The sequence below is a fragment of the Sinocyclocheilus rhinocerous genome, unplaced genomic scaffold (genome assembly GCF_001515625.1).
Source record: "Sinocyclocheilus rhinocerous isolate Xijiao unplaced genomic scaffold, SAMN03320098_v1.1 scaffold189, whole genome shotgun sequence".
Taxonomy (NCBI): Eukaryota; Metazoa; Chordata; class Actinopteri; order Cypriniformes; family Cyprinidae; genus Sinocyclocheilus; species Sinocyclocheilus rhinocerous.
This window is the reverse complement of record NW_015667354.1, coordinates 1,345,581-1,358,572: the sequence shown is the minus strand read 5'-3', so window position 1 is coordinate 1,358,572 and position 12,992 is coordinate 1,345,581. Positions and strand designations below refer to the sequence as shown.

Sequence of the window (12,992 nt, the reverse complement as noted above, 5' to 3'; positions counted from 1 at the left end):
TTATTATGATATTGTGTTATTTAGTATTATTTATATATTATTATATTATTTATTCATATTTTGAATTAGCTTTTATTTTTATTTTTATATTTCATTTTTATATTTCATTTTAGTTTAAATTTAATATTACTTTTGTTGTGTGCTTGTCATTTTTGTTGTTTTTTATATTTCTATTTAGCTTTATTTTTATTTCAGATTTGAGTTTTTAACTAATTTTAGTTTTTCATCTAATATTTACATTTTATTTTATTTCAATTAAAAAAACTATTTTAATAGTTTTAGCTAATGATAACAAAACCAATGTTCCACTTACCAACCACCATGATATTAAATTCAAAGCCAGCCTTCATGGTTTTGCGTCTCATCTGGTCCAACACTGCCTCAATGCCAACATATCCGAATAGATCTCTGCCCTTGATAATGCCTTGTGTGTCAGATTCACTGAGGCATGGCAGAGGATGTTCTATCTCCACCACTCTCTCCTCCACCTCAATCTCCTCCATCACCTCCTTCTCCTCTTCCATCCGGACAGGTGGCTCCAGATCCAGGCCCTGCTCCTGCGCCGTGTCTGCCGAGAGAGAGAGAGACCCACAAGTGTTAACATATACAGAAACCTCTCAGAAAGTCCTCAAACAATACTACACAGGGATTTTTTTCTTTAGAAAAATCTCTATTCCAAATGAGTCCCTGCAGTTTGTGTCTGAAAGGCTTTGACAATAATTCCACATATCAAGGGTACCCTTCTGAAACCTAAAAATTACAAACAAGACACTATGGAACTTTGGCAATGTGCAAGGCATTAAATGAATCACATTAAAATTTTTTTTTTAAAAAAACGGGTGTAAAAAATATAATAATAATAATAATAATAATAATAATAAATTAATAATATTACTAAATCATAATTTAAATTATACAGTATTATTATGAGCTATTTAGTATTATTTATATATATTATATTATTTATTCAATTTATTTGATATAATTAATTTTATTTAAAATTGTAGTACTTTTGTTATTGCTTTTGCCATTTTTGTTCTATTTAGCTTTATTTTTATTTCAGATTTGAGTTTAAGTTTTTCATCTAATATTTAAATTTTATTTGAACAAAATAAATGTTATAGTTTTAATGATAACAAAACTGTTTAAATTGTTATTATTGTTATTATTATTATCATCATTATTATTATTGTTGTTGTTGTTATTATTGGATGGGGAAGCAGAAAAAAGCCCTGGACCTGTTAAGGTTAGTTTCCTTCAAGCATTTTTGCATTGACATTCTATTTTGCAGACCTTTATCTAGCGCCCACGTTTCCTGACGTTTTATGTGCTAGCATAATGCACAATTCACCGCTGCAATTAATTTGAGGAAAAGATGTTCATTTTTTGCCAAGCTTGTTTATGAGCCAGAGAGCGGTGTGCTGTGAGCATGCTCAGAGCATTCAGGTGGAGGTTAATACACGTTATGATGACTGACATGAGGCAAATGTAGGTGAGGCACAGATCGATTCAGATGGGGAATTGAAATAATGAGGACGAAGAATTGAGAATTGTCCATAATTGTGCTTCCATCCTAGGCTGAAATGAAGCATTAGATTCATTTGTTAATGCTTGATATGTGGGTCAGGAAGAGGTTGATTTTATCTTAAGGTTTACTTTGCATTCACAAAATGGAAATGGATATGTAAAGTACCCCCAATATGCATTGAACTTCATGCAGCATAGTGTCAGCAATGAATAAAACAGCAGCCCAGAAGAGAAATGGGTTTGCTGCCGGAGCGTCAGTTTGTTCAGCTCAATTGAGTTCACTCACGAGAGCGGCCAACACAGAAACAGCAGTTCACACGGCACTGGTTAACTACTGAGGCACGGACACCTGTCAGCTGGCTCGGCTGGAGGAAGCCGGAGTGAGCACAGAAGCAGCAGGGGGTGGATAGTGCTACTGGCTAATGTTTTTTTTTTCTTAACCATGTACTGTAGTTTGTACCATTACCATCTTGAGACAGCTCTGTTTTATAAGAGGATTGGTAACAACCTCCCTGATAACCCCTGAAGTTGTCTTGGTGGAGAAAATACTCCACATTGTCTGTCACATTGTTCAAAACAAATAATTCAATCGTAATAGTTCAAAGGCACAATTACAAAGAAAAGGACCACTTGCATTATTCTGCATGCTTAAGATGTGTTTTTTAATTTCTTTCTACAGGTTATCTTAAGGGGTTTTCCCATTATTTTAATTTTAGTTTTAGTATAACATTGTAATACCATGCATATTTTTACTTTTTTTATTTAAAGAAGAAACCAAACCAATATATTTGAGGCGTGATGCTATAGAAAAGCTATAGGATGCTATAGAAAAGCAATAAAAGATTTTCTGAAAGTGTGTTTTTAGCTTGTTTATTTTCATATAAAATATGGCATTCAGTTGCTTCAAACAATTGTATAAAACTATTTAAAACATCAGCAATGTTAGGGGCTACGCATTACAAGTAACGCAAGTTACATAATCAGATTACTTTTTTTCAAGTAACTAGTAAAGTAACGCATTACTTTTTAATTTACAAGAAAATATTGGAGTTACTTTTTCAAATAAGTAACTCCAGTTACTTTTTTCCCCATTTATTGATTGATAGCTCTGCCGTCCGCATGTTGAGAGAAAATCAGGAGTAAGATGTTACTGTAGTTCTAGAATAAATGTGAACATGCATTAATTCATCTCACTCACAAAAAACAGATTCAGCATTCCTCAAAATTAATAAAAACAGTGAAATGCAACTCAGAATATGACGCAAACCTCCAATAATTAAATGTTAGATAACAAATATCCTTTATGTATTTAATCCCATTTTATTAACCAATGTCTTTTCTGCTGACCTTCGATGATCCAATTCAAACATACTAATAAGCAAAAATTACTCTAGATACACATTTGTGCTTCTTTTTGTATTGCTTAAATGTGTTGAATGTTCTTCTTCTGCGTTCTACTGTACAGACAGTGAATTTACTTTTTTACGAAGCGGAGTCCAGCCCGGGGTCGTCACATGTGGTTGCCGCAAGGCCGCCGTGTGTGATGCTGTGTGTTTCGTTGTGAAAGCGAAATAACTTTGTTTGGCCTTCCAAAAGAGGACACAACTAGAAATCAGTGGTTAAGTTGTATTTACAACACTGTTCCAGAACAGTTCAACCCAAATATTCAGATGTGTGCAGCGCATTTTACGGAGGACTGTTTCCTGATCCTGCAGAGTAGCCTACAATGCGTCTGTGCACAAAGCTGTTTCTATAAAGTGGGGCAGTTCCAACTTTGCATGGACAGTTTGGCGTTTCTGACTCACAGCCTGTAAGTAAGTTTTTTATATTTTTTTTATATTAAAAACAAACAAGCAAGCCCTGCCATGATTTAAAAAGTAACGCAACGCATTACCTTCCATAAAAAGTAACTAAGTAATGTAATTAGTTACTTTTTTTAGGGAGTAACGCAATATTGTAATGCATTACTTTTAACAGTAACTTTCCCCAACACTGAACATCAGTGTAAATAGTAATAATCGCAATTAATAATTTCAAGGGAATAATCAACAATTATGATCAACAATTATATAATTGTGCAGCCACAATACGAGAAGACCTAGAATAAAACAAGGGATCTCAAATATGAGAAGACGAGCTGTATAACTCTGCCAACACCACAGCTGCTTTCACACCCACATACAAAGTGTGCATGTGTGTGTTAAAATCAGCTCATTTGTGTATGAAAACATGGGACAGCAAAACGATCCCCAGGAAATGCCAAGTCTACTATCCTTTATTATGCATTGTTAATGGCAGTGACTGTGAGCTTCACCCAACATGACACTCTGATTGCTTCAAACATATGAGTGTGTCCCATTAACAGGTCAACTAAATGTCATTAACACAAGTATGCAAAGTACACCATAACAATAGAATTTATCCTCAAGGGATAGTTCAAACCCAAATGTTGTCAAATCACCTTCATGTTGCTCCAAATTTGTATAACTTTATTTTTTCTGAGGAACACAAAAATAGGTAATTTCAAGAATGTTTAACCGTTTTTGCCCAAAATGATTGGGTTTCACTGTATAGACAAAACAACCACAATGCTGGCAGAATTTTCATTTTTGGGTTGAACTATCCTTTCGAGACAAGCTACACCATGAGTTGTTTACAACTAATATGATTATATGATCGTCCACCTCAGGCACAAATTGATGCCTTCTTAAGTTTCTTGGTACTAGTATTTCTTAGAAGAAGAACACTGTGAAAGTGTTGATGTGTTTTTGCTAGAGGCTGCAAAGATGTTATTCACCTCAATATGGCTTTCTCACGACTTTTAAAGACTTTCTCATGCTGTGACTTCGGCCTGGCCACAACCCTGAGTCTTGCTAAGTCACACTGTCCAATTATATCGGCTTAAGAATTGAAACATTGCATGGCACATGCAGAAGCTGATTAATGTTCATTTTAGTGAGTCAAGAACTATGTGTAGGAAATCAGCATGCAGCCTGTGCTGCGTTTGATCAGCTGAGACAACCTTCTTGAACTGAGGATCCCGTCTGCTGGTCCAGATGACTTAATCAGCTATAAATATACCTTACATCCTCCATCCACCAAAATGGAACTAATCCTGGGCTTCTTATTCCCTAACTAACATTACATTCAAGCGATCCATCCAGCACCTGAGGAGCTACACAAGACTGCATTGACTTGAGGTGAAGCAAGTGAATTTCTGACTTTGAACTTTGTGTGATTTGAAAAGTATGTGTTATCACTGTTGAATGCACAACGTTTGAAGTAAGAAAGCAAAACTTATGCAAAAGGGAGAGGAGACAGCCAGACTGTGGATTGGCAGATTTATTTATTTGATGCTGTCTGAAACTGCCTGCACTCTAATAGAAGCTGACAAATAAAGCCATGCTTGGAGATAGAGAGAAGAGACACAATGTCGTCCAAAGGCTTGAGAAAAGCAAACAGAGTGAGAGAAAAGGGCTCGAAAGTAGGAAAGAAGTTGGAACTTTTTAATAAAAACCTTGCATATTGTGGTTAAGTAAAAGCAGATCTGTCCCCAAACCCTCAATTCCTTCCTGCCTGAATATGTCAGAAATTACAAAAATAGAGCAAAACAAGCCAACTTTGAAGACATCATTTTTGAAAAAAGTGTCTTCTCGGGCAGCCATGAGACTCTCCCTTCCCCCTTTTGGCACTGTTGAGGTGCTCCATTGCTCTTGGTTCCATTGTTATCAGAGGGGCAGTGAAGCTGAGACACACGCAAAGCCCATGGGATAAAAAAAGAGATTCTTACCTTCTCTCATTCACAAAGCTCTGTCCGCACCGCTCTCCCCACTGAAGACACAGCGGCCCACACCAGACAGTCCACAACTGTGATGTACCTCAAGACTCGTCCCTAAACTTCTGCTTTGTGCTCTGTGTAACTGCCCATGCACTTCTCCCCCTCTCTCAGTGTCTCTCTCCCTCACTATGGAGAAAGAGTGCAGGGGTAGCGGCTAAAGCTGCTCACGCTCATTCACATGCAGATCGCCAAGAAGCTTCCACTAATCCAAAAGAGGACTTCACCCATCCACCCCTCCTCCCCTGTATCTCTCTACTGCCTCTCTCAAACTTATTTGCACACGAGTGGGGCTGCTGTCAGTCGGCCGGCCCAGGCTCCCCTGCTGACCACACAATGAGGAAAATATGTAATTGACCCATAAAATCAATTAGGAGAAATTTTAGTGCTTCTTTGAATAGTCGGCATCCACAGACTCGCTCATCTGAGAGGAAAAGAAAAGCAAATCGCAGTTACTCGTTCAGTGCGGATTTCTGTGCTGGTAATAATAAGTGTGTCACGCTGGGTTGTTTGGGCTGTGGATTGCCGTTAAAAGACATGGTAATGGTCATTCAGACGTGAGTGGTTTTTATACTGACAAAGAGCTTGTAGTTTACCATTTACAGAAAAACAGCACTAGAGTTTAAGTGCATGGATACATATTATTAGTGCACAGCAAGCCAGATATCACTGGATAAAAACATTGGTATGTTTTCATTTGAACAGTTGTCATTTTAGCTGTTCCTCAAAACTATACACAGGTTTTAATAAAATGGAAAACTGTGAATTTAAAGGGGCAGTTCACTTAATGAAAATTCTGTCATCATTTACTAACCCTTAGTTTATCTCAAAACCGTACAATTTTTTTCATCAATCATAAAAGTAGTCTATATGATCCTTGCGGCATATTCAAGTCTTCTAAAGTCTTCCATATTTTATAATGACCAGACTGAAATTTAACCTGTCATTTATTTATAATCCAGTTGGTTTTTAAACACTGCGACCTGATCGTTGAGTCAGTGGGAATGATTTGAGAAGAAACTTATGCAATAAATGAATCATTTTGGCCAAATGGGAACTGAAGCAAATGATTCACTGAAAAGATGACTCAAAAGAATGATTCGTTTATCCCTACTTCTCAAATCTAGGGCATATTTTCAGTAAATGACTAAAATTCTAGTCTTTTCCCTCACACCAAACTATCTTATATAACTTCGAATGTAGTGCTTAGAGAACTTTTAAAATACTTTTATGGTGCTTTTATTTTTTAGCTTGACAGCCTCAGTCCCTATTCACTATTATTGTACTGAAAAGAGTGGCCAGAATATTCTTAAAAAAAAAATCTTCACATTTTAATGAAGAAAGAGTCACACAGGTTTGAAACGACATGAGCAAATAATGACAGAATTGACTTTTTTGGGTGAACTATCTCTTTAAGGACTCCCCTCCGGATCTGTTTAAACATGAGGAGGTGAAGCATCTCTGCACAGTTTCACTGAGGAAGTGTGTTTTTCTCACTCTCAAACTGTCAGTCTGACTTGTCACACAATCTGAGTGTTTAGTCTTTATGCTCTCCATAAAATGAAGTCCACCTCATATAAATTAAAGTCAAGGAGAATGCTGAATACATCCATGTAAGGATGGGCCCTTTTCAAAACAGCTAGCCATGATGAAAGAGTGTGAAAATGCCTGTAAGTGAAAGAAAGTATGTGTGTGTGTGTGTGTGTGTGTGTGTGTGCGTGCGTGCAGGGCAAGCCCATGCTGAGACGCTGTAAGGATGGTTTTATGTTTGAATAACAATAATGTTCCTTTGTTTGACATTCAATAGATGGCTGATGTATCATAGTGAGGCCCCAAATCAACACACTCACACTTCCACTCAAAACACACCAGCCGACGACAAAAACACAACATGTTTCTACAGCTCAATACAACAGACAAATATTGCAAACCACAACCAGTTGCATTCAAATGACGGCTAGTTAGCAGATTACACAAACTAGAAACATTCCAGCAGAGACATTGGTATAGTAAAATATTAACAGAAATCAGTCTTTTACCTTAGCAGATAAGTGGGATCCTGGAGCAGCTGCCAGGCCCCATGTGCTGTCAGAGAGTGAATTGCGAACTGTTCAGGATGTCAGTGTGTGTGTGTGTGTGTGTGAGGGTGTGTCGTAGCCTAACCACAGACAGCACTCCGAGGGTGATGCATTTCCTTGCCTTTGGGCCTCTCTCTTCCTGGTTGTATTTTAACTAGTTTTATGCCACACAAAAGAAAAGCAGTTCCTCCAGCTCTGTTATCGCCATGGTTACCTAAATAAGAGTGTTTCTCAAGAGTGGGATGGATGTTTATCCATTTTCCTTATGTCATCAGCGCAAGTCTCTGTTAAAATCCCACCCTTGAGATACGAGGAAATGTCTTTCACAATCCCAGACAGGTAAAGTAGAAAAATGGAAATGCAATCCTTGTGAATAGAATACAATCTGCTGGGTTGCGTGAATGGAAATCCGGTACGAAATGAACTAAGAGAAACTGTGGAAGCTTCCAGAAAGAGCAAATTCCCATCCTACAGTGTCTAACCTCACACACACATATATACACTTGTGCCTGCAGCATATCACCACACAGCGCATCTCTGCTGTTTTGGGAATTCTCTCTTCACCGCTGACAGGAAAAAGCATCTTGATTAATGTGGCAATCGGAAAATGACCTTTGCATGCGGCGAGAGCTGTCTATTTTACATTCAATATTTAATCATTTGATATAGTATAGAACAAGCCCAATGACAGCAATTCATCACTTTCATCTAAAAGCCTTTCGCAAAGCTCCAAGCCACATGCAGGGTCTGTATGCTCCGCTGCGTCTACTGCTAATTAACTGACTGAGGTTTGTTAATGGAGTTTCCTACAAAGTGCTCTCCACTGCCACATTGTTCTGGTCATTCCAGGTCATTATCTGATGACTAATGAATGTATCTTCTCCTCTTCAAATCAACACACTCTGGAAATATATGTATGATAAGATACATTTACAATAATTCTGGGCCACTGCATGACAAGGATTACTTACCGGGATAGTTCACCCAAAATTATTTACTCACCCTCGTGTCATTCCAAACCTGCATGAATTTCATTCCTCTGAGCCTTTTTGAAGATATTTTGAAAACTGTTTTTGACCATATAATGAAAGTTGATGGGGTCCAAAACAACACTGAATGGACAAGGTACAGGTTTGTATTTAATAACAAATTTCATTTTCGACTGAACTATTCCTTTAATTTCATAAAACATTTGGTGGTACAAACATAGAGGTTATCTAAACAGAGGCGTTGATTTCTACGGATGTTGATATGGTTGAGTAAAAAGGCAAGAGAGGAAGAGGAAGAGAGGGGGAGGAAGTATGCGTTTGCTGTGCCACAAGGGACAGTGAATTGCCACTAAATGTCTCTATTACCGCTCCTCTTTAATTAAAAGCACATGTACGCACAGATGCTGTCAGTTCATTCATACTGTTGCCAGGGTAACCTCCCCAAAGAGACTGGAAGTATCGGGTTACTACGAAGATCTGCCGCCACACACCGTGAGAAAGCTGCTGGTCTTTACTCCAGCTTTGCTTGTGTGGGATTCAAGGGGTTAATTCAATTAAAGCATCTTAACCTCATCCTAATCCAAGCATACTTAAAAGGACATGGCAGACGGAAGAGAAGGATTCCTGAAGTTTGACCCCATCCTCTGGTGCGTTCTCAGTGTCTTCCACACATGGTGGGAGGGACAGGTGAGGACAGAGCGGGAGGACAGTGGCAAACTGCCGGACATCTGTTAGAGCGTCTTCTAAACTGAGCTGATGCACAGCTGGAGTTTCTGCTGAGAATTACCAGAAGAGAAAAGTATTACAGAACAACAAGTTTCTACCTAATGTGATCTAGGCCCTTAAAAAGTTCCTATAGTTTACATCTATATAATGCAATTAAAATTAATTTCTGCATTAGATGCTTTCCTTGATACTACAAATATATATTGTATATTCACTGTAATGTTACATCTTATATAAACTAAACTAAACTAAAACTAAAACCTAAAACTAAACTAGCTCATTAACAAACCAACTAAATACAAACCAACTGACTAACTAAACATCAAACTGACTAGACAACAAACTAAACAACTAACTAACCAGCTAACTAAAAAAAACAACTAAGTACAAACCAACTGACTAATTATACATCAAACTGACTAACCAACAAACTAAACTACTAAACTACACTAACAAACTAACTAGCTAACTACCAAAACAAACTAAGTACAAACCAACTGACTAACTATACATCAAACTGGCTAAACAACAAACTAAACTAACTAGTGCACTAACAAACCAACTAAATATAAACCAACTAAGCATCAAACTGACTAACCAACAAAACAAACAGCTAAACTAACAAACTAACTAGCTAACTAACAAGCCAAGTAAGTACAAACTAACTGACTAACTAAACATCAAACAGACTAACCAGCAAACTAAACTAAACTAAACTAACTAGCTCACTAACCTACCAACTAACCAAACATCAAACTGACTAACCAACAAACTAAACAACTAAACTAACAAACTAACTAGCCAATTAATAAACCAACTAAGTACAAGCCAACTGACCAACTAAACATCAAACTGATTAACCAACTAAACTAAGCTACACTAAGCATCAAACATCCAACTAAGTAAAATAACCAATTAACTTACTAATTGGTTTGAATCAATAATCAATAAAAGGACTGGACAGACCCCTTAATGATCTGTTTTGGACTACTAACTAATTAGAACTAAACTAAACTTAGCTAAACGCATTGTTTTGAATCCTGGTTTGGTTAGGCATCTTAATAATTTAGCTTGGATTAGTAACTACCTAAATACCTACAAACCAACTCACTAACTAACCAACTAATTTAAACTAAACAATAAACAAAGCAACTACCTAACTAAATACTACCTACCAGCCTAATTACTTACCAATCATCTATCAGTCTACAGTAAGTCATGTTCTATAAAATAAAGTAAAATAGTTCAACATCAGTTGTTACAGTGGTCAGAATAGAGGCCGTCAATGTTTGACAGTCACCTGTTAATCTGAGGTGGTAAATATACACTATACAACTCCACATCATACCGCTTTGAGGTAAACAAATGCTTCCAAGTAACAGCCGGTTGGTTATTAAGCTTAATAAGGATGACAAAGTCAACTTACCATCAACAGTGCCCAAAGAGCCGATTCGTGTCCTGCCCTGAGAGCTGCTGCTCCTGATAGGACACGGTTTCCAAAACTAGCAAAAACGATTGCATACAGTACAAGCACACAGACGCACACAACCACCCTCACACACTTCTCTTTTTTTTACTTTCTATTTTGCTTTCTTTGCATTAACCGCTCCCTCATGAATTCTTGCCAAGAGGATGTATTTAGGAGAAAAACACACACATGATCAGCAATCACTTTCATATTCTCTCCCTCTGTATTTGTGTTTGTGTCATGGCCTATAATAGTATTAGTTGTGGTATCATCCTTCAGTCATTACCCAATTACATTCAGAAAACCATCAATAAACACAAGGTGTCTCTATAATTATTACTGCCTGCTCCCTTGAGTAACTTACTCACTATGATAATATAATAGCTGCCTCTTTAGCACTGGTTCAAGATGGCACACCATGTTGGTATCACAAGGGCTGAGCGTGTTTTCACAACATATGTGGCTCTACTGAGCCTCGTTTCATTTTCATGGCAGGATGCAGTTGTTCTTAGGGAGGGATGACTCTTCCAGGAAGCCCTGTCATGCTGTCCAAGAGGAAATCACCTTTCCCCTCTCCCCCTCATCCGGGCTGGGGAAAATGTGGGTCCAGAAGGCTTAGAACTTTAACCTTCTACACTAGATCTACAACACAATGTTTTAGGCTTCACGGATGAAACATTTGCAGTGTGATTTTGGGCTTTTGAATTATTTAAGGTAATTTTTTGTAACACATAAAGCAACTTAATAGGAAAAATATGTGCCAATCAAGTAGCCTAATAAAAGCAGTTTTATTTTACACGGAGCAGGTTGCATCATGGGGGTAGACATTTTGAAATCACATAACCAAATCCTACTCCTTGTGTCTGTTTAAGTCAATAAGACAATTTAAGTCAATTGTCTTTGTTCTCAGGAACGCCACACATTTTACGGCTTGTGTATATTCTGTGTATATTTAATGTGTAATTTTGCAATTTGCCTGTTGTTGGTATAGTGTTGTAAAGCACTTTGGTCAACTCCGGTTGTTTTTAAACTGTGCTATATAAATAAAATTGTATTGTATTGTATTGTCTGAATATTCGTCGAGTTATTGGACACTTAACGCTTGTTGAATTAATCACTACCAAATGCAAAAAGTGTTGAAAAAAAAACACATTTAATATTTCCACCTACAAATAAGTGTTATTTTATATAAATATCTAGAAAATCTACAAACTTGGAAGTGGTCTGAAAAGGGGAAGTGTCACAGACATCCTATTTTTACTAAAGTCTTCACGAGAAAGCTGAAATGGAGTGTATTTATCAGTGCTGCTATCGTTAACTATTACAAAAATTCAGTAATTGAAATAAAGCTGATAAAAATATTAAAGGGGTCATATGATGCAATTTCAATTTTTCCTTTCTCTTTGGAGTGTTACAAACTCTTGGTGCATAAAGAAGATCTGTAAAGTTGCAAAGACTAAAGTCTCAAATTCAAAGAGATATACTTTATAAAAGTTAAGAGTCAACCACGCCTACCTAAAACGGCTCGCAGCTGGCCAATCAGAGCACACCTCACTTTTCAGACTGATGAGCTTTGTAAAAATCGACGCGTTTTCAGAAAGGCGGGGCATAGAGAAGAAGCAATAATGTACAGTATGTGGAAAATAATGTGTTTTTTTAACCTTAAACCGCATAAACACATTTCATTACACCAAATACACAAAATAATGTTCTTTCATATGACATAACATCATATGACCCCTTTAATATTAAAGTAATATACATTATATATATATATATATATACATACATGTATACAGGGCCGCATTAAGACCTCAATGGGCCCCGGGGCTATGACTTACTGCAGGCCCCCACGTCACAATAATGATATAGCTTAACATAGGATTTTTATCCAATCAAAGTTTCATAATTCTTGTTACCAATTCCAATATCTCAACAAAAAAAAATACTAGCCTATGTAAAAACAAACTTACTGAAGACAAGTAAACCGTCATGAATTACAATAGAACAAAGAAATTGACCTACAAACACTTAAAGCACTGAATAAGAAATATATTGTATAAAATAAATAGACTAGAAATAGACTGAATAGTCTTCACTGTATAAATTCAATATACATTATTTTACAAATATAAATGTATTTTACAGTGATTTTCTTTCTAATGTTTAATTTACATTATTGACACAAATGGCAAGAGCAGCTATATTAGGCTGCTTTGGAGGAATAGTTCACCCAAAAATTAAAATTATATTGTTGTTGTTCTAAACCTGAATGAGTTTCATTCTGCTGTTGAATGCAAACGTATGTATTTGGAACAATAGCCTACTGGTAACCAAACAGTGTCTGTGCCCCCATGACTTCCATAGTA

At 36.8% G+C, this 12,992-nt stretch overlaps 1 protein-coding gene across 6 annotated transcripts in view; it reads right to left on the bottom strand.

The window, feature by feature from the left end:
• Positions 1–12,992, bottom strand: part of septin12 (septin 12) — a 54,728-nt gene that overhangs the window by 21,885 nt on the left and 19,851 nt on the right. The window contains exons 1-2 of one of the 6 annotated variants that reach the window (XM_016545670.1): positions 7,402–7,483; positions 314–568 (exon numbers count right to left, since the gene is read on the bottom strand). The exons of 1 other annotated variant lie outside the window; for it this stretch is intronic. In XM_016545670.1, coding sequence (XP_016401156.1) covers positions 314–524 — 211 coding nt within the window. In that variant the 5' untranslated portion in view covers positions 525–568; positions 7,402–7,483. Of the gene's footprint in view, positions 1–313; positions 569–5,317; positions 5,539–7,401; positions 7,497–10,581; positions 10,643–12,992 lie in introns of those variants that run through there. 4 more of the 6 variants (XM_016545669.1, XM_016545672.1, XM_016545671.1 and 1 more) reach the window with 4 other exon arrangements.